General features: G+C 40.4%; 1 protein-coding gene across 1 annotated transcript in view; it reads right to left on the minus strand.

Moving 5' to 3' along the window:
- Nucleotides 1-773: 773 nt before the first annotated feature.
- The window catches only part of LOC135320761 (anoctamin-6-like), a 53,238-nt gene continuing 30,951 nt past the window's right edge, over nt 774-23,060 (minus strand). The window contains exons 7-9 of the mRNA XM_064483823.1: nt 14,718-14,814; nt 7,995-8,118; nt 774-1,412 (exon numbers count right to left, since the gene is read on the minus strand). Of these exons, the coding sequence (XP_064339893.1) occupies nt 8,108-8,118; nt 14,718-14,814 (108 nt within the window). The 3' untranslated portion in view covers nt 774-1,412; nt 7,995-8,107. The remainder of the gene's footprint in view (nt 1,413-7,994; nt 8,119-14,717; nt 14,815-23,060) is intronic.

Here is a 23,060-nt window from a genome sequence, read left to right on the forward strand (position 1 = left end):
GGGATTATTCTGTTTGCAGATGATAAAATGAAACTCTGAACTGTTGAAGCCTGGCCCGAAATAATGCAGATGGGAAGACGCCGTGTTGGGAGCTAAGCTCGGGCCAGGCTACAGAACCTGAAGCTCCCAGCAATTCCCCTCACCCAGGAACCTGGCCCACAGCCACTGCCTGGCCCTGTTCTATTTCTATGAGTGCTCATAGGAAAAAGCCAGGTACTCAGGGTCAATGCGACTTGATTAAGAAATTCAAACTGGGATAGCCTTTTGATGGGGACTGTAACCTGGGAGTGAAACTGGCAGTGAAGTAAGGGAGGAAACATCTCTGGTTGTAAGAATATTTCTAGGGAAGAAGGTTCCCTGATGGGCTGGCATGGGAATCGCTGTGGTTGTGAGCCCCGTGTTGCACTGTTGGGTTGTGGGCAGGGAAGGAGAGAGGCTTTTCATACTGGTCATAGTCAATAGAGTTTGTAAACAGCTGAGTTCTGTTCCCTCACAGCTCAGACACATGCAGGACATGAGGATGCTTAGCTAATGACCAACAGTTGGTATCAAAGGCCAAGAGTGGGGTGGGGAGGAGAGATGGGGCCACCTTCTGGAAGAACCGCTGCCCCAGGGGACCAGGAAGGTAGTGAATGATTGGGGATGCACAAAGGGTTTCTATGGCCTCATCAGGTAGTTCCTATTTTAAACTGATAGTCTGGAATATATGGTCAAATGCGGTGGAATGTCTGCTCTTATTTTAAGTTCTACAAACAATTAAACGGATAGATTTCTATCTCCATTATACATGCACTGCCGGGTGACCTTTATAGTCAATGTGAGGATCAAAAGAGTGAGTACTTATTAATGCTATTACCATGCTTCTACTGAATTAACACTTCAGCAACAGTATAACGGCCACGCTCCTTAACAACTGCCTCTGTAAGGGTCTTGTAAGTCACAAATAATAATTATAAAGAAAATATATTAAAAATAATAACAATTACAGTTACAACAACTATGTTGTTTATAACGATGATAGTGTTAGCATCTCCCTCTCATATTAAACATTACCCAACACTAGATTCCTTAGGAAACAACGCCAATGCATTTTTGGACTTTTCTAAGTCTTCACCCAATGAAGCCTTTTTATTCACATTGGTCCACCAAAGCCAGAATTGCTGTTCCTTACATGGTGGGCTGCCATGCTGCGATGTTCTGGGCTTTTTCTGGCACAATGCGTCTATACTGGGTAGTCAAGGTTCCACGTACCCACTCTGATTTCCAATATATTGTTCTCCAGAGCCAACAGAGGGGCCACTGGAAAGAGGCCACATATACTGTGGTGAACCCAAACTGAATACCTGTTGAAGGAATGGACACAAAACATGGAGTGGTGGATGGATGGAAGGACAACATAAATTCTTTTACTCCTGTAAAGAGAGAGGGGAAAATGGTGAACTAAATCCCAAAGAGAAAAGACGTTCATGGTAATAATAATGTACAACAGTGAAAGAATCCAAACAAAAGGCAAATATAAAATCTCTGGAAAGAAGACTCATTACAACCTGTTTCTTTCACATATATACCCTTAGTAGAAATAACATACTTAAAAATCTTCAACCAAACATAATTATTTGCTCATAATAAACTTGGGAATCTTGAAGCAAATTATTCACTCTCAGTGTTGAAATAATACAATCTTGGAAGATGATTTGTATTTGAGGATTAAAAAAAGAATATTGTGGATGTATCTAACAATTTAAATAGAAATAAGAAATGTACCTTTGGGAAAGCTATGCATAGAGAACGTTGGAGGAAATACACTGAATATAGGCAAGTGAGCAAGCTCCCTTGAGTCTGGGAAAGTGAGTGCAGCACATTCAGAGAGTCTATGAAGTTATTACAAGTCACAGAAAGGTATGCAATTAAAGTGTCTTCCTAAGCAAAATATTCTTCTTCAGGAATTTTTATCTTGATATTTCTATGGTCTGTGTGGTCACAGGAAGTCAAAGTTATGGTGGTGGCTTAGAAGTTCTTTTCTCTCTGTGTGTAATTTACAGGGCAATGCTACAGATGGGGCAGCAGAGATCTGTGGTAAGCTGTTCCATAGGGTGGGGGAGCGGTTAGAAATGATAAGGTCAGAGATCTAAAAGACTTTTAGACCCTCCCCTCCTAACTGGCAGACCTTTAAAGTAAACTAGCACAGGTATGTAACTAAGACAGTGGATGAGAGGCAAATTTATAGTCCCTTTAGTGTTACTGCTCAGTCAAGGGGTAGGGACCACTCTGGCCAGGAACGGCAAGACCGTGAATGGGGTGGATGGGTAGGAGGAGCTGACATTTGCTTCTGACCTGAGAGGCAGGCGTGTGTTGCAGAAAAGCCGACAGTGCTGGAAAGATGCAGTAGGTCCACAGCCCAAAAGGAGCTGTCATATTCAGGGAGGTCAGAGAGAAAGAACCAGAGTTAGTGACACCACAGGGTCAGCAGCGTGGCAGCATTGATGTCAGTATCTGTGTCCATAACCCACCTAACCCTACATGAGCTCATCTGCCTACGGGGGCAGGTAAGTAGCAGAAATGCTTGGAGTGGGTGCAGCCACTGGCAAATTGGCAAGTGGACATCCTAAGGAAACGCAATGCTCACCATCACCATATTGGAAATAGGGCCTCACAGTGTCAGATCTCCTTCTTATTCAAGAGAAGCCAGAAATTAAGAGTTTATTAGCAATCAACCCAGATCAAAACCCAGAAAAGATATCATTTTATAATGACAAAGCAGGCACAGACTATTCAGAAATAAATTAATGAAAAATATTAAGAAGATTCTGATAAATGATTTAAAAAAAGAAAAAAAAAAGATGATTGAATGAACAGTAGAATGCACCACCCTCTTCAGTGGGCAGACTCAAATTTGGGGGACATAGAACATTTTTTCTCCAAAATAAATTTAGTATCTGAATGCAAATTTAGTTAATATTCCCAAATGGATTTAAGAAAAAAATCTGAAAAGTGATCCTAAATGTATTCCAGAAATATACCTATATATACAAATAAAGTAATGAGGAGGGATGTTTGAATTTGTAGTATTAGGGATATTCTGGAAAAGGATAAAACAGGACCAACTCTAGGAGGTATTAATCTATGTTCATGGAAACAGTATAGAAATAGTGCACTGAGAGTATGAATGAAATACATTACATTTCAAGAATAGACGTGGATATTTATGAGATTTTAGTAATATTATAAAACTGACACTTCAAATCAGTGGATTCAAGTTCTGCAGTAATTAGCTAAATCATTGGAAGACCTGGTAGACTGTCCTCATTTATGACATTAAAATAAATTCCAGATAATTTTTTAATTAAAAAATAAAACACCAGAAATAACCCAACATGATTAAATGTGTTCAGATTTTCAAGCGAGAAGAACTTTCTAAAAAGCTTTTGGAACAAAGACCAAAAAGAGCAAAGGCCTAGCAACTCAGCAAGGCCAGAAACGCCCACTGTAAAACAAAACCAACCCTGGCCCAACCCTCTCTCACGGCCCTGTATTGCTCTCTGATATGTTCTACACTTTCTTCTTCCCTTTAAAGTCCAGTTTCTTGGAGAAGTACCTGCGCTGAAGACTCCTCAGGGCTCAGAGCCCTGCATCCCCCACGGCCCTCATCGCAGCACTGAGACAGGAGTTGTACTGCCGGTGGCTGCGTGTTTCAAACTAGTCAGCATTTTCAGCTCGTGTTTATTTGATTACCAGTTAGCTTTTGCCGTGGACAAATATTTTCCTCTCAGGGGGATGTTTTCCCCCCTTAATTTTTGTTTTATTAAATAAACTTAAAAAGCCCAGACAGAAAAGTTTGTGTGCACATATGCACACACACAGATACACATAGATCTGTTTTTTAAAGTCTACCTAAGTATAGTCCTCCTCCTCCTTTTCCCCAGGCTTGGCAATTAAAGGTGGGCTTTAGCTCTTTCTTTATTGCCCCACACACCCCCCCCCCTTTCTCACTATGCTCCTTTTAGTCAGTGTTCAAATCCCTCTTAAGCCAGGTTACAGCCTTCTCTGTGTTGCCTCAACTAGTTTCTCCCAACAGCTCTGCTATTCTTCTTTCTCTTGGTGGATTTCTGTTCTCCCATGTGCCATGTACATGGCCATTTTCCCCAGGGCCTCGTCCTCAATCCTCCACTTGGCAGGAATGAATCGCCCCCACGGCCTCACCCACAGCTCCTCTGAGCTCCTGACTGTTGAATCCAGCTTAACAACGGGCATCACTCCTCAGATGTCCCATAGACATTTTGCAATCAAAATGCCACACACAGAACCATCTCCTCGAATGCATCTCCTCCCCTTACACTCCCACTGCAGATCCACTCTCCAGATGGGTCACTGGAAAGTCACCTCAGCAGCTCTGCAGCCCGCCGCCCCGGCCCTGTAGTCCCCTCTGCAGCAGTCACCACTTCTGCCACCCACGACTCTCTCCCTCTGCCCAGGGCCTCTCTGCAGGCGTGTGCCACTTGTCTGGATTACCTGGGGTGGCCCCCGAAATATCCTTTCCCCCCAAAATATGGGCCTCCCCCCAAAAATTTTATTATCCATTCTGCTGCCAGTATAACCAGATCTACTTTAACATAATCATTATACAATTCTCTTGCTTACATATATTCCAATATAGCCCTGTTTCTTTAAGGATACATTCAAGTCTAATCACACAAGACCCATCGTGACAGTGGCCTTGTGCACCTGATATTCCCACCTGTGGATACTTTGTTCTAACCCTACTTGTTGTTCTTCAGTCTGGCCAAGCCGCTTCATGCCGTGTACTCTTATATGTCTCTACCTCTCTGCATGAAGTGTCCACTCCCTCTACCACACATTAGAGAGCTAACATCCTTTCACCTTTCAAAATTCAGTTCAAATATTCCCAGCTCTATGAAGTCCAATGTGTGTTCACCTGCTTAGGAATCCATCAACTACTCGCCAAGTCTCGCCTGCCCTGCGGAGTGCAGACACCAAGTCTTACCTGTCTTGGTCTCCTCAGCAGTTGATACAGTGTTTGGCATAGCAGGTGCTCAGTGTTTGTTGGATAGATAAATGAATGAATCAGTAAAGAGATGAGAGGTCTACAATCCCCCCCAGTTACTCAGCTGCCATTTTGGAAAGTTCATTCTGTGGAGTTAAGGAAATGTCAGTGCAGGTGGTGGGCAGACAGAACAGAGGTGAGGGCGTGGGGGAGAAAGGCCTGGTCCTGGAGAGCACTGGAGAGAGAGGAAATGGAGGGGGCGGGTGCAAGGAGATGTTGAAGAACAACTGATATTAACTGCAGTAAATTAAATGGAGAACATAATATATGAAGGGAAGATCAAGTTAACACAGCAAGGGTGGAAAAGGCAGTACCAGAGACGAAGAGCTCTCACTTCATCACTCACTGCATTTCACTTACGGCACCCGCCCTCTGGGAAGGCAGCGCCAAGTTCTTGAGAGACTGGTGTTTGTGCTGTGGGTGCTCTAAGTACAAAACGGTATCTTATGGCTTCCAGATTTTAAGACTGATAGATTATTTCTCTTATGTCCCGTGTCTGAGTTCTCAAACAGCAGGATCTTTTGCTTCTGGGGGTGAGCTATTGTGGTTAATAACTCAGGGTTACTCCAATAATCTCAAAGGACAGTGGGGAAATCACTAGAACAAATAAAAGAGAAATTTCACTCAGAAAAAACATATGCCCTATAGAAACTTGTGGGGGCCTTGGGGACAATGTTACCGCCAACTCATCTAACAGTTGTATGTGAGTGCCTTGAAACTCCAAGCTCAAGTCACTTAAACACGTATGAGAACCAGGGTCCAGGCTGTGGTGCTTCAGACATGCACGGGAAGATGAAAAGCCTGACTATTGCCTCCGACAGGATCAGTCCAGCCGGGGAGCGCAATGGACACAGACACGATCACGCACCATCAAGACAAGAATCAACTGCAATTCATGCTTAGAGAGGAGAGCAGAAAATCTCTAAAAAGTTGAGGGTTTGCTGCCAAGGCTTGGCAAGAGCCCTTCCAGGCAGAAAAGCAGAGAAAGATACTTCTGGCGAAGGAGACTAGGGATGGTGGCAGGGTGCGAGGCCTAAAGAAGCAAGGGTGGAGGGCTCCAGGGTCATCTGTCAGAAGCTGTTCCCCTTCAGCGGCTAAGAGGCCTAACTAAAAAGGCAGGTGTGGTGTCATTAATGATCATGGGGAAAACTTGGAGGAGGAAACTGAGGTCAGGAGATCACCACCAAAGGCACTTTATTTGAGAGGAACAAAAATAATTCAAAAAGCACTTGGAAATCCTATCTCCCATGAACGAAAAGAACACAAAATAAGTTTCACTCCAGCGTTGAATACAGAATAACAGACTGCTTACTCTCAGAAATGGATTGAATTTTCTAATTCGTTAGGGATTATTTAGAGAATAGGAAAACGAATAAATCTGAACAATCTCTCTACAATAGCTGTTACTCCATCCTGTTATGTAGGGTAGAGTTAGGCTGAATTATTTAATTAGTATTTTAATGAGACTATAAAGTTCTAAAAGTCCTATCAATTTCTCCCAAAAGCGTACAACTTTTCCTTTCAATGACCTTTATTTGACTTAACTAGAACAATAACTATTTTCCAAGGCTTTTTTCGTGTGTGTTAAAATACCAAATGATATGCTGCCCTCAGAATGTTGTTGTTATTATTAATGCTGATAATAGCCCCAATAAGAAATATTTAGAATTATGACTCATTTTGGAATAACAGGTCATTGGATTAAAGTCCTTTTGAAAATAAGCAGAAAAAACGAACATAATTTCTACACCAGGGACAGGAGCTGCACCCTTAATCGAACCTGGTCACTAAGCACAACAAAAGCAAAGATGAAACTCAAATCAGACACCAGGCCACAAAGCATAGCTGACTGAAGATGACACAAAATGACCTTTCATTCACCGAGGGAATCAGATGCGTTTCTATGTATATTATATATTTTAAAAGCAATTATTATATATATAGCATGTAATTTAGGAAAAAGAAAACTCCCTCTTTCTGTAGACTTATAAACAAGAAGCCCAATGGGGTGTCTTGCAGACATGAACCGGCATGCATAAATGCAAAGCCTATTGACAAAAATACTTTCCTGTCTCCTAAGCTTAAAAAAAAAAAGTAATTCAAGGCAGTGGTGAGCTCAAAGGTCTCAGATACAAAACGTGCACATCATCAGCCTTCTAGTAGATAAAAGTGCGCCATGCATAATAGAAAAGATGAAGTTTCCTATGGAAATCTATTTTGAGATGCAACAATTTAAAGGCAACCGAGAGCTCAAAACCAAGTTCAAACAAAGAGAAACAAAGGCCAAGCAAATGTACAGAAATGGACAAAGACATTGGAGAAGGAGGGGATCTGTGTTCTACCAATACTCCAGATCAGCAAATTCATCCTGATTTCAAGCCAGTGATGTGCCATGAGGTCACTCAAGGAACCAGGCTGAAACCATCGGCCAGAAGAAATAGGAAAAATGTCAAAGGCAGGTGTGAGGTGTGGAAGGGGTGACCCTGTGACCCTTGCTGCCATGAGGCAGGATGCTCTTGCGGGCTTTCTGCACAGGCTGGCGGGCTCACATGACTCTGTTTAGAAGGATATCAGCCAACAGCTGTGCCACACGGGCTGCAGCCCGTGCTGAGTCACATCTAGTAACGGTTCTGAGTTCATCCTTAGACGACATGACCAGAAGGATCTGAGAATCAATGATGGAGAATTACGTGAATGAGTATTCCATTTCATTCCTTGGCAGTAAACCTTCAGCTTTGTACAACATAAATATTGACAAAGATATACACAGGCAACCTATTTGAAAGCCTGACTGCATAATTGCATCTAATTGAGAAAAGCAGGATCCGTTTCGGTATGCTAGGTCTTTGTTTGGCTCGGTAACCGATGCTTCTGAGACCCAAAGCATATTCTAGTATAACCGACAGCACAGAAATCCCCACTGATGACTTACTCATTTCAGGGTATTCATAAAATAACCCCAGTTTGCCCGTTGGATACAGATGGTTGTCTCATTCCCATCGTGGGGTGGTCTGTTCTGCTCCCGAAACTGTGGCATCATTAGATTCATGACCCATCTGTCAAACAGATCAAATTATAAAGCAAGATATTATCAGACCAAGGTCATAAAAGTATTACTGACATTTCAAGCTGAACACATCATCTTCCCAAGAATTTAATTTCTTGTTTTCAGGATAAATTTCTTTTTATTGCTGCCTACCTACACTCAAGTATTGTGAAAACTAGTCCTGACTACGTACCTTGTGTTTACCAAAATTGTAACGACTACTACTACTTTATCTCCTACCTCCTTTTCAGGTGGGCACTTTAGCTTTTAGAAGATACCTACCCTCATTTGTTTTTTCCCCCATTTCTCTGCTATTATCCACCATGGCATTTCCAGTTTGTAAATTGTCAGAGAAAATAAGTAAAAGAAAGAAATACAGGGTCGGTGAGCTGGTGATAAGTGCTGCAGAGGAAAATAAAGGAGGGCGAGGAATGTGTGGTAGGGAGGAGTGTGGATGGGGCAAGTGACCTTTGAATAAGGCAAAGACGGAGGCAAAGGTGTGGGCAGAGGGAACAGTGATCACAGGCCTTGAGGTCCCTCACGCTGGACAGACAGCATGGAGGCTGGTGTGGGCCAGAGTGAATAGGAAATAAGTGGTGGTTTTGGGGGGTGGAGCCTTAGAGGCTGCCGTGAGGATGTTCATTTTTCCCTCTGAAGGAATTGTGGAACCATGGAGGATCACTGAGCAGAAAAGTGATACTCTACCGTTGGATCGAACAGGTCCAAGACCCTAATTTCAGCTGAACAAATCAAGGGCCAAAGAAGTGACATGCCACCTCAAATTCAGTGCAGAGCTTGAAAGAAACAGCCTCGACTCGCAGCCCAGTGCTCTGCACCCTTCTGGATGTTGTCCCACAGAGCTGTCTCTAAGGTTAAATTTTTTCCTCACTCAGAGGCTTGTGGGACAACTGAATGCTTCCCCCTTTTTCAAATGGCAATTTGTCCTGAAAGGAATTCGGAGTTGGCAGTGAAACAAGGCATGGACCTGTAGACTACAGAGCTGTTGTTCCTGAAAGCAACAGCTGGCGCGTGGTTTACTCGTGGAGTTCAGCAGAAGAGACAGAGCAACAACAGACAACTTAGCATCTGGCGGAGCTTCGGCTGACTGCACTGCACGTTTGGATGGATTTCAAATTTGGACAGTGAGGCGTCTTCACACGAAAGGCAGGTGTATACATCATACATGCCCACACGTCTGTATGCACACACACGTGGACACACACAGAGTATATGATGTGACTTGTAAAGAGCTTCCCCTGCTAGGTTTCCCACTGCCTCTGATCTCAGCGTTAACCTTTCCCTGGCCATGCTCCCAGGGTTGCTACGAGATTTCTTTGCAATGGAACATGCCCTTCGCTTCACAAACTTTCCCCAATTCTTTCAATGACATTAGGGGAAGAGCAGGGAGCTCTGTGAAGTGGTGGGGATATGGACTCGAGATACCCCTGAATCTGAATCCACACTTCATGGCTTATTTGTTATTTAAATTTATTTACATTCAAAATGCAATTGTTGCAGATCTCAGAAGTTGATTTACACTCACTGCTGTGGCAGAATGTTGCGGTCAGTAGACCCACCACTGGATCCTCTTATTCAACACGTCCTTCCAATAATTCAGATATTACTGTATCACAAAATGCCCATTTCTATATTTTGATACCTGCTTTTCAGTATAATTATCTTCCTTCTTTATTCTCTAAATCTTATGATTTTTAAACATTTTTCTGAGAAGTGTTCCACAGGCACTTTACATATGATAAGTTGATAAAGAGATCCTGGAGCTCAAAACCACATTTAAATCCTGAGATAAACTCAACTGTGCCGTATACATGGATAGGTTTAGTCTGCTTCCTTTGTTACTTTGTTTAGTAATTTTTGTTTCAAACAACAATATCCTACTGTATAGCACAGGGAACTACATTCAATAACTTTTAATAGCCTATAGTGGAAAAGTATATGACAAGGAATATATATGTATATATATATATGTATGTATATGTGAATCACTATGCTGTATACCAAGAATTAACACAATATTGTACACCAACTATACTTTCAACAAAAAATGTTGAAATAAAATTGGGAGGTGAAACTTCGACTGCCCAGGCTGCTGTCAAGATGAAACGATTCAAAGCAGGCCAGGTATTAGCAAACCCCCTAACACATCAAAACCCCATATGGGATCTACTTTTTGAGCAGCACAGGCTAACCAGCTGTGGTCACCTGTAAATAAGGTTGAAGTCACTTAGACCCTTGGCTTGGGAACGCCGTGGCCACCGGGGTGGGGGTCACTGCAGCACCTACGAGAATGACGGGGACAGCCTGCTCCTGACGCCGCTCCCTAGGCCGCAGCCCGGAGCACTGCAGTCAGGTCTGAGGTCCGGCCGGGAGCGCACAGCTCCACAGCCACTCGGAGCCCTGCGGTGCGGGTGGAGCTGGGACCGCGCTCGTCCATCACCCTTCCAGGCACCCAGACTCGGGAGTCCCCTGGGGGAATTTTTCTCTGCCTCATAATTCCTGTCTCAGCCTCTTGTGGAATGCGGTCCATGCCCAACGGAAGCAGGGCTTTAACCCTCCGGGACCCAAATCCATCACGGTTTGGATCCAGGGTGTAACTTCCATGTTAACTCACCTGGTGCTCCCTTCTTGTGCTGAACTGCCCTCCCCCGTCGATGACATTAGGTCGTATTAGAAGTCCCGACTTGCTTGTCCTTAGCTAAGACTCTGAGCCTCTTGCTCAGTCTTCCTGACTGGAACCACTCTTCTGTGGCAGAAAAGCTTGGGCTGTCGGCAACCCATCATTGTCCTCGGTCTTTTGGGTTTTCTGTTGGTTTATGGTTCTCATGCAGGGATACCAATTTGCACATGAGAAACACCTGTAGACATTTTAAAAAATACAGACACTGGATCCTCCCCACTCTCCAGCCAAGGCTGGAAGCTTTCTCCCTCTAGCAGGGGTTACACAATAATTTGCTTGGGAATTGACCACACATATTGGCATAATCATGGTAAATTGCCCTTTACTCAGTGCTTCCCACGTGGCATTTTCTACTTCATGTTGTCTTTGTACGTTCATTATCACATTTAATCCCTGAATTATAGATAATCACCTTTTCTTTTGAGGACACTCCTACTTGCTAATCTTGAATACAAGTATCTTTGATTCTCTTAATCTATTTCATTCCTGAGTTTCCTGTTCCTGGATTTAAAGAGTGAATTATGGACACATGTATTTAAGATTCTCTTAATATATCTATCTGACTCATCCTCTAACCAAATCATATCTGGAGAAGAGAGATTTTCTCTTTTAAATATTTGCATTGTCTTACTATATAGTAGTGCGTACACACGGTGGAAAATGTAGAAAGCATATAAAGTAAGAAAATTACAGCCATACATTATCTAAACACCAAAGGACAGTGCTATGTCATGTTGGGCATTTAACCATTTTTCTTAATATTTTATCATAAAATTTCCCTAGGGCAAGTTACTTAACTCTGGAATTGTACTAGACTTTTGTCAAGTACAGAATAACATTCCCAGAAATGACCCCAACATCAAAATAGTACGTGAGGCTGGGAAGGCCATAGGGCATTCAGCTTATTCTCTGAGTCCTACAAAGAATGCTGTTAATTCACTGATGTTACTCATTCGATGCCTGTGAGTCACTCACTCACTCAGCTGGCTCGGACTGAGACCTACTTTATACCAAGTGCCGATCCAAGTGCTGGGGAGACCCCAGAGAGAGCCTGGATCACGGCATCACTGTCCTTCTTCATTTGCTCCCAGAATCCTACTCAACAAACCCACATGGGATTGGGGGGTGGAGGCAGGTGAGATATGGTAAAATTCATTTCATTATGTTCCTTTAGACATATTTAAATAGCATGAAAATAGTCACTAACTTTGATAAGTTTTCTTTTCCCTTCCTATGTATTTTTGAGGATGGGTATAGTTTTGGGGCAGCAAGAGAAATTGATAGATCTTTAGTATGTTTGGATTTTATATGAAAAATTAAGAAGGAAACTGGCACCTTATACAAAGAGAAGAGGCAGTGAGGAAAACACAAGCCACCCTCAAACTTGGCTACCATTCAGAATTTCTGGTATTCAAAAAAGGGAAACATAATTCAAAATATTTTCCCTAAATATTTTAGCCCAGAGTAGAAATACATGTAGGCAAAGTTCAGCTCACTGGAACCTACAACAATGTGCTTACTTAAGCGAAGGTATAAACAGACCACAGATACTATAATGCATCCTTTACTTTAAACTAGTTAATGTGAGCAAGTTTCATTTCACATGAATTGCTCAGTACCAATTTAGGAAATATATCCTTCTTGATTGGTAAAAATAGCTCACTGATAACCAGATTCAACAAAATTTAGTGTTAAATAATTAACCTATTTCCTTCAGGAAATGCTTTTGAGTAATCTGAGTTAAGTATTTCCTCTATCTGATCTATTTCTTTTCACAGAGAAAAGTAGTATTATTTGCACATGAGCTACTTTTACTCCTCTGGAGAAATCTGACTGTGAGCTCAGGGTAAGAGTTGTCTACTGCACAGTAGGGAAAAAAAAGATTCATTTCACAGCAAAGATCAGAATCTTTTTTTTGAGGGGCATGGTGAGGTGGGGGACAAGGGAAATGCCTTTGTTTAGAGACAGACCACAGTAATCCATCCTGAAGCTGAAAGATGAAGACCTTGTGAAGAAATGTGGAAGGACACACTGACACACAAATGTGTTCACTCTGCAAAAACAGAAAGAAGGAAAGAAAAAATAATTTAACTGCCCTATAAAGAGAATGGACAGAAAATTGGTAATAAGGGAGAGTGAAGGAAAGTTAGGGAAGGGAGGAGAAACAGTGAAAGGGAACTTGGATGCGGTGGGCAGAATAGCAGTTTTCTAGAGCTTACAATGAAGGATGATAAGAAAAAAAGTAAAGTTTAAAAAAAGTTACAAAGTTTAAAATAGTTTAAAAATTAAAAAATGAAGTTAAAAAATAATTTTTTTTATAGTGGCATGGAAGATTTTAAAATGATGGAGGTTTTTATTTCAAAATTCAAGTTGTTTGAGTTTCTCCTCCATGCTCCAAACAACAGTAAGAATTGCTTGTGTAATTGGTTTTGGGGGACACCACAGAGAGTGGAGAGCAATGCAGTTATGTTGGCCAGGAGCAGAATGATTTTGTGGAAGGCAAGACAGAAGAGAGATCAACAGTTTCATGAGGACAGAAACTCAAAGCCAGAAATTATCTTAAAAAGCTTAGTGTGGTGGGCAGAAAAATGTTCCCCCCCAATATGTCTATGTCCTTATCACCAGAAAATAGGAAGAGGTCAGTTTCCCTTGCAAAGGGGGTCTATGATTTCAGATGCGGTTAACGTTGCTAACCAGCCTTCTCTAAGAGAGACGAGCTTGATTATAGGGGTGAGCCCATTGTAATCACCAGGGTCATTAAAGTAGGAAGAGGGAGACAGAAGAGGGGAGAGAGGAGAGGAGATTTGACCACAGGATCAGAGTCAGAGGCAAACAACCATGCTGACCTTGAGAGAAGGAAAAGAGGTCACAGGCCAAGAGACGTAGGTGGCCTCTGGAAGCCAGAAAAGTCAAAGATACAGTTTCCCCTGAGGCCTTCAGAAACAGCCGTGCCAATATTTTGACTTCAGCAGGCTCCTGCGTTCAAGAACCCTACAAGGTTAAATTTGTGTTATTTAGTGGAGACTATTTCTTTTTTCTTCCTACTACCATGTCATTTGGGGATACTTGTTACAACAGAAAGTGAATACACTTAGCTCCTTGAAATGTTCAGAAATTGCAGATAACACTGGAATGTCCACTTTGATATGGGATAGGGCTTATGTGAAAATCCAAAGGACAGTGTGACCTTTGCTAACATCTGCTTTTCTCATTTTTAGGAAGAGAACATAAGTCAAAACCTCTGTAGTTATTATTTTAGACAAGTGTCTCTTAAAACATTATGTAGCCCTGTGCCTTAGGACACCAAGAGAGTCTCTGTTCTTAGAAGAACATGAATTCCATGAGATAGGGTCTTACATCTGAGTCCCACAGTGGTCTCTTATTGGCAATGAGAACTTGGGCAAATCATTTACCCTCTTTAAGCCACAGGATCTTCATTTGAAAAGGAAGATAAGAATAAGGATTTTTTGGGTGATTAAATTGTACACACACACACACATATATGTACAACATTTAATACAGTGACTAACACATACTAGGCACTCAACAAATTCCTGTTATGGATTTTTAAATGCATGTATAAAAGGAGGAGAAAGTTGCGGGAAGTTGTGGGAAAACTTAGTTCATGGCCCCAAAAAGGGCCATCTCTCAACGGGCTCTGATCAGTCAGTCCCCAGTGATGGGCTAATAAGCAGAAACTATAGCACTTGAGGATTTAATTTAAACATAAAAAGGAAGGAATTTAAACATAATTATTAAACAGGAGGTATGTTTACACTGTTGGCTGGATCATCTTATCTGGAGAGCTTTAATAAGCAGAGAGTCTCCCCTGTTTTAGAGATGTTCATGCAGGAAAATTACTTGGATGGGTGGGCCGTTCTCACCCCAAGATCACATGACTTAGTACTCACGGAAGTAACACCTCTGTATGTTATTCCAGATGGACTGTCCTCCCATGATTATTGTCAGCTGCATCATCAGTTCAAGGAGACAGCCACCTGGGTCACACTGGAATATTAGAAAGAAAATCTCATTTAAATTTTAGATAGCTCTAACATGAAATAAAGTCATTATTTTATGCCTAAAAAAATCTAAGGAACAGAGAGTAAAGACACTCTTCATTGGGCAACTAAGAGAAAACATGAAACAGGTTAGACTGTCAGAACACAAAGCTGTATTCACACGTCTTCATTTCTGTATTTTCACAGCCAATACACCAGATCTCCAGGATAAGTCACAAATCTGCCCTTAAAGAATGTGATGTAGAAACACGAGGAGTAGTATTTGACAAACTGGAAGAAGAACACCTTCATGGCTAGGTTGTTCCCACAGTCAGTCTGGTCCTTGGGATCTCTGCAGCTAGAATAAAGAAAAGTTAAGTCTGTAAAACTGTGAACAGCTTTGAGACCATAATCAAAGCCACGGACACATGAGTTAACAAGCTAAATATGTATATATATATATACACAATTCACACTTTTTTCATATAAGCTGTTTTGAATTCCTTAAAATAGCTACTATGTTAATTCCAACTGTACACACTGTTGTAAGAGTTTCTCCCACTATGAATGCAATATCACACAAGGCAAAAAAAAAAAAACAAAATCACCCGTTCCTTAAAATTTATAAGCACAACAGTATCCAATGGGCAAGAACTGTCCTCTGTCAGGTGTAAGTTGAAAGAAAGCTACTTCTAAACATCCTGCTAAGAGAAATTCTCTTGTCTCCCTGAACGGCAGGAAGGTAGGACTATTGAAGAAAACAAACAAAACACGGGGCAACTTGCTAGAAGCATTTGGGGAACATAAAACATCCTCCTAGTTCAAAATTTGAATTGGTCTTAGTGTTTTCAGAAGATGACCACTGAGCAGACAACTGGGAGAACGACCCAGGCACATGCAGTGTGTGGGAAGCAGTTAACTAGGGCCCCTAAGCCGCTGGCTGGGATACAAGCCAGAGAGAAGAAACATTTGTTATAGAAGCCACAGCTGATGAGAATGGAGCTACACTAACAGGAACAGCATGGGGGGAGGACACATGACAGTGTGATTACTTGTCCTCTCCGTAACTCACAAGCAAATCTGCCACTGGAACCACGACCATCTTCCACTTATTTGCAATAGAGAGACTATTTACTTTCAACAATAGGGTACATGATCTAATGTAATTGAAATTATTATTAAGCACTGACATATTTACACAGAGCTTGGACATTCTAAAGCTTTCTTTGTCCCTTTTACTAATGCATAGCTGCAGCTAATTCACTTCTCATAAAAGCTAGAGAAAATACGTTTACACTTGAAGTTTTCTAAAGACTGTAATGTACTGGAATTGAAGTGCCTAAAAGATAAAGTCTCTGTTTTGACCTGGTTCTAAAACTGGTGTAGAAATGACCTCAGCTGCAGAAGGAGCTTAACAGACTCAGTCATCTTGATTGCCACTTTCTCATATATGGCGTTCAGGGTCACGATGATGTTAAAACTGATGAGGGAAGCAGTGATGGGCGTGGCCCACCTGCAGTCAAGTACTTCTGGATTGGGTCTCTTCCATTCAGGTTCTTGGGAAGTTCTGCTGAAAATACAATGAACACTGAAAGTCCGTAGACAATGATCCCAATAACTGAAGCAATGGTCAACAGGACCTGACAACCCAAAAGCCCAGCAGCATAAGGCTCACTAATGATCATATTTTTACACAGAAAACTTGCCCCCAATCTACGCTTAAACAGACAACATGCACGTGCTGTAAACCTCACATAAACCTGAGAAGTGATGTAAATCGCATGTAAATGCCACAAGAGACGTGAATATACGGCATGTTAAAATTTAGGGGAGGAGGAATGAAGGATGTCAAAAAGAATGAGTGCATCCACTAATGTAACATGCTGACAGCAGGAGCAGCTGTGTGCAGGGCATAAGGAATATATGGGAACTCCACTTTCTGTGAATTTTTCTGTAAACCTAAAACTGCACTAAAGGAAGCCTGTTAAGTATATCTTTAAATGGCTGAAAATGCAGTAACTGGTGGCATGTTCTTTTGGAGACAAGTCTGTGATAGCAGAACCAATGAAAGTATCCCTTCTACATCTATAGAATTATTTAGGTTATGAACTAGTTGTAACCCATGAAGGGGATATGCTTCCTTTCAAGGGAGAACCTATCACTGATTCAGGGGTCAGCAGGTGCTAGCTGTCATCTTCATTCTTAATAGGACAAGTGAAGCTGTGGACATGCCCTGAGGGAAATAGTGGAAGTGACAGCAGGTCTCTGCTGATGAAAGCTTCACATGCTTTTCATACTCCTTGAGATCTTAAAATGGCAGGTACTCCTACTCCCTGCATTTGCACAAGATTCATGTCCCTGATCCATTGTAGTTCTGACTGTGTGGACTCAAGGGCAACGGGAGTGTCTGAAGCATAATTTGCACGTGGCTGGTAAGGCTTCAGTTCCTCACTAGGCAGGTATTTTTCTGCCCACTGAAGAATGCACATAAAAGGTCCCATTTTTAAACTGTTTTCCTTCCATCTACCTTCTTGGTCATAGTCCAGAAGCATGTACTCAGGGTCCCTGGCTGCTCCTGATGGCTGCCCCAGAGAGAAAGCTACAAAGAATGTGAATTTCAAGACTAGGTGAACCACATCATGTTATTTACAGTAACAGCGGGAGGCTGGCTTGCACCTGCAGGGGAGAGCAGATGGAGTGTTTACAAGCCCCTCCTGGAGCCACACTCCTGCATCTGGATCCCAGCTCCGATGCTACCTGTGGGGCCTTGTGCAAATTTCTTAACTTCTAGGGGCTTCAATCTCCTCACCCATATAATGGGGGGATAATAATAGCAATTTATAGGACTATTGTGATGAGTCAATGATTTACTAATTGTGAAAACAATTAGAACATTAACCACAGGCATGTGAAAAACTATACCTAAGTATTAGCTATGAATATGGTGACCAAAGTCTTAAAAAGGTGTTTTTCTTAGTTTTTAAGCCATCACTTTGTAGAGAAAGCATTTTATTTTCTCCTCTACTCTCTTTCATCATCCTTTTCTTCACAGTAAGTCTTCATGATTGTGAAAGGAATAACTTTTTGGTGTGTGTGTGATTAAATGTGAAAATTAGTTAAGGCTGTGAAAAATGTATTATACAAGGTATATTAAGCCTTCCTCTCTTGTACAGCACATATAGGCTATTTAAATACTATGCATTTTTAAAAAGTCTGCATAATAATTTTTAATTATGTATTAAGTAAACTTAATAGTTAAGATTCTTTAAATGCTTACTATTGCTTCAGCACACATCTATTTTTCTAAATCCTCACAATCACCCTGTTGGGAAGGTAATATTATATCTCTTTTACAGATGAGGAAATAGAGCCACATGGAGATGATGCAATTTGCCCCAAATGAAGCAACTATTAAGTGAAAGAACTGAAATACTCAAAGAGCCCAAAGACACACTAACTGTAGAGCACTGTCTACTACATGGTCTGTGAAATTAATTGTAATTCATTTCAGAACTTTTACAAACTTGACACATTTCCATTTTTCTTCCAAGCACTTAATGGGTTCAATATTTCTTATGAAACAGGAAAGCTTTCCATTCTCCTTCCTCAAGTTTCTTCTTATTTATCATCTTTTCTGATCATAATTTTAACATTTGCTCATTAAAGATAATTTGAAAGTACTCAGTACTGGACAGAACTGTTGTCCTGGATCTGTCCCCAGTCTTAGAAGAGGGCCCAGAATTTGCTTTAGGATAAATAACCTCCCTTTTGTTTTTAGTCCTGTGATTTAAGCTCGATTAACCAACTCTTTCTGAAGCACCAGAGGTAGATCTCAGTTGGTTTAAGACAAATAATACCCCTCATTGTATTGGCCTCACACATGATTGGAGAATTGGCAAATAACCCAGTAAGAGCCACTATTATGTGAGGAGATACGTGCTTGTGCCCATGTGAATGATAAGCTTCCTCTATCAAGAGAGGAAGCTGCCAAAGAGACCTCTCTTGGTTTGGATGGATGATCTGGGATGCTGAGTGCCTAGAAGCAGCATGCTGAGACATCATTGGACACAGAATGAAGACAGGACAAGACCAGCCCTTGACATCATCTGGGCTAGAGTATCTCTCCTTGACTGAATCCAGACCTCAGATCTGAGGTTTTCATTTACAGGAACCAATAAATCCCATGCATCCCCAATTTTGGGTGTTGTTTAAACACATTGGAAATTGATTTTGTCACCTACAATGAAAGGACTCCAACTCTGAAAATGAATAAAAAATAAAATAAGGAAAATGCTTCTACCTATAGACATAATTCCTTCAGAAGGGTACATTGTTTGTATATTACAAATCATTTTATATATTAATTTTATTCTCAAGCCTATCGTAAGTGTAACACATTGACATGTCATAAAATATTTTCATGGACACACTTTTTCATGGCTGCAAACTATTCTACTTTGTGAACGTTTGGAAGAATATTTTGGCTGAGATTTTATATATATATATATATATATATATACATATAAAAATATGTGACTTTCATCCGTACTGACTTTTCCCTGCCATTTTGAAATACTTCCTGATTAAAAGTTTTTCAAAGCTAAATTAGTTGATTAAAACATAGGAATATTTTTGACTCTTGATATCAACTGCCAGACTGCTTTCTAAGAAAGCTTGAGGAGTACACTAGAAATTAACACAGCATTGTAAATCAACCATACTTCACAAAAAATATCCAGTAACCTAGGCAAGGGATTGGTGATCACTGGCATTTCATCCTCATAAACAGAGCTGTGTCACTTGAGAGGTGGAAAACTACTTCATTTTGATGTGAACTGAGTGAATTACCATTGGAGTGTGACATCTATTTTTCTTTGTGAATGTGTGTTCCTTTTCTCTGCCTTCTATGCTCCTGAGATTTTTTGATGTTACCTTTGAAGTGATCTGAACTCTCTATGTATTGAAGGAATTAGCCCCTTGTTGGATTTGTAAACAAATAACATCCTCTGGTGTTTTGTTTAAAATTAGGATGCTTCTGATGCATGGAAATCTTTGTATACTTTCCTCAGAAACTTACTGTTCATCTAGAGTTTGTGTAAACATCCATATTTATTTCTAGTTTTTTTCTAATTGTGTTACTTTTTAAATGTTTCTGGAATTTATCACAATATATGGTTCACTGTATGATTTCAATCTTTTCTTTTCCCCCCAAGTAGCTAACGAGTGTTCCATTCACTGAATAACCTTTATTTATCTCCCTGATTTGTAATGCCTTCCATCTCTTATATTAAATTATTATTGATATCAGAGCCCATATCTGGACTTCCTGTCCTATTTTCTAATCTGGCTATTCTTGAACTACTAAAAGTCTCATTATCTTATTAATTATTATATTACTAATATGATTTTATTCACAATAAACCCCAAATCAATTTTATAACTTCTGATATTTTGGAGATATGATCTTTTAATCTAGAATCATGTGATTAAAGCATCTTTTATATCTTTCAGTAGTTTTTACTTTTATTTTTTGATAGTTCCTACTATCCTTTTCTTAGGTTATTCTTAGACATTTTACCTTGGTTGTTACTCTTGGAAAATTTTAGAAATCTTAATGCCTCCATCTGGTCTCTTAATCAGACCCTGGAGAATCCTAAACCACTGATCTGATTTGAACAAATGAGGTGAAAAGAATAGGGGGAAGCACTGTGAGCAGAAGAGACTGTGGAACCTCCAGAGTGGCGCCCTGCATTGGCTCAGATGTTCTCTGGAAAAAGTTTTCTCTATGAGACTTCATAGTTCCCAGCTTGATTTTCAGTTTTCTCAGGATTTCACATTAGATTTTAAAAAGTCTGTGGCAGGTTCTTACCCAGAAAAAGAGCACTTGCACAAAGGGTTATATGTATAAACTTTCCCCAGGTGGTAAATGGAAAACTCTCTTCTTCCTAATTAAAAAAGCAAGTTAAGTCAATCAAGGGATTACACCAATGAAATGACTTTTCTCCTAATTGGTCAATAAATCCTAAACATAATTTAAAAAAAATAATTTTCAGACATAGCCTCATTATTTGTAATTGCATTGGTTTTTTCCTTTTTTTTGTTCTTTTCTTTTCCGTTAACGATGTCAAACAAACAACAAAATACGTACAGTGTTCATTTTAATACTATTTTTTGAAAATGCATATGTGAACAGTAAACTATTTCCCTGCCATGGTCTGAGCTTGGGGGTCTGGGTACCTGACGAGGCCTGAGCTTGCCTTAGATTTCAGAAGTGACGGTAGTGACAGCATAGAGTCCGTGCAGGACAGAATGTTTCACAGGTGTCGGCAGCTAACTGGTCTCCACTGTGTGTTTCTTGGTTGAGCTTTATGTGTTAATTAGCTACAACTATGAAGTTTTAGTGTTTACATTATAGAGTTTATATTTCGAATATTTTTAAGAGATGAAATCAGTAAGAATCAAGGTTTACCTGGATTATAAAAACAGATATAGTATAATAATAGCTGTCCCTAAGTACATGGCCCTTCCTCTGTGCCAGGAAGTCTTCCAAGTAGATTCTGTACATTACTTCGACCCGTCATTGCCACAGTCATGAAGAAGCAACCCTCTTATTCTTATTTTATAGGAAACTATGGCACAGAGAAGTTAAGTTGTCCAAGATCACTCAGGAAGCAAGCTGCTGTGTTCAAATATGAATTTAGGCAACTTCATTCCCAAGCTCTCACTACCACAACGCTGGCCTCTCTAAACAATGGAGCATACTTTCGCAAGTAAAGTAAAATGCTTCAATTAAAAAACTAAACAAAAAAATATTAGGCAATTTTTTAAAAAAGGAAGTACGATAAAGTGAAATGAGTTTTCATCTTCAATTTTTCAACAAGCATGTTCTAATGAAAATTTAAACTTATTAGCTGGCAATTTTAAATTTAAAATTGGCAGTTTAAATGACCAAAAAACTTTTCTTCAGTATTTTTTGTATGCTGCCAATATGATACGTTTTTGTTTTTCAGGACTCAAAAGCATTATGAACATCTAATTTTGTCTAAGTTTCAGCTTTCAACTCTGAATGTACAGTCTTTTACCAACATATGCTTTGACCCCCATCTTCAGTTGTAAACAATGGGAAATATTCATAATGGGGATTATTAGAAGCTTATTACATTGTAAAAGACAAATGTCACTTTCTATTGGTAGCTGAACCTCATTTTTTTCCATTTATAAAAAGAGGAGTTTTACCTGCTCCCTCCAGAACTTTTCAGTGCCAACATTCTGTAGATCTGTGATTCAATTTATTAAATCTATAGTTGGAGACGTTTTCAGATGCTCCTAGTAAAAGCATTTTCTTTCCAAGAGTTATTCATGTTCACAACATACTGTCCTGCTGCTGCTGACTGCAAGTACCATCAGCTCTAAATTATCTCAGCTGATGGAAAGAAGCAATAATACAGATGACTCAAAAAATCATCTTTTCATAGCTCTGGAACGTTGATACAAAGATATATATTATTATTTTTTAATTTTGCAGCAGGAGTGGCAGCAATAAATTTACATTTCCAATTATATAAAATGCCTAGCTCAAACACTGCTCAAACACTGATGGCATCTCAACAAATGTTTCCCTGCTTCTCCTAACCTTTCTCTGACTTTAGGATGAGAGTCATGCTGCTTTGTGCACATCCCAACCGGAAGTGGGAGCAGTGACCGGGACTTAGTTAAAGACAAATGGGCACCTAGTCTACGATGAAAAGGAGGCGGCAATAATGAAGGCACATGTGAAAAAATGGGAGTCAACTATAAAAACCAATGTGTCTTTCCTCCTACATCTATGTCATAGCAGCTAATTTATATTTTGCATTTATTTATTGGTGTTATGAAAGGATAAAAGTCAATGCCTCTTTTCTTATACACTTATACAAGACTTTTTCTTTTCCCCCTTTTTACTGTTACTATGAATGAAGGACCACACTTCTCTTCTGTGTACACCATTCCAGTCAGTGCTCCTTCAACTTGGCTGCACATTAGAATAACCAGAGGAGCTTTAAAAACTTCCCTATGCCAGAATGCACCAAAGGCCACTAAGTACCATCCGAGTTAGCAGTGATGGAATCCAGGCACCAACATTTTTTAAGGTACCCTGGTGATTCCAACATGCAGCCAAGGCTGACAAGCCCAGAAGTAAACAGACTAAAGTGCATCTAAACAGCGCCCGCTTTTCCTGGGTAATCTCATCTGTCTCCACGTGGGGACACCGCG

The sequence above is a fragment of the Camelus dromedarius genome, unplaced genomic scaffold (genome assembly GCF_036321535.1).
Source record: "Camelus dromedarius isolate mCamDro1 unplaced genomic scaffold, mCamDro1.pat HAP1_SCAFFOLD_175, whole genome shotgun sequence".
NCBI classification, from domain to species: Eukaryota; Metazoa; Chordata; class Mammalia; order Artiodactyla; family Camelidae; genus Camelus; species Camelus dromedarius.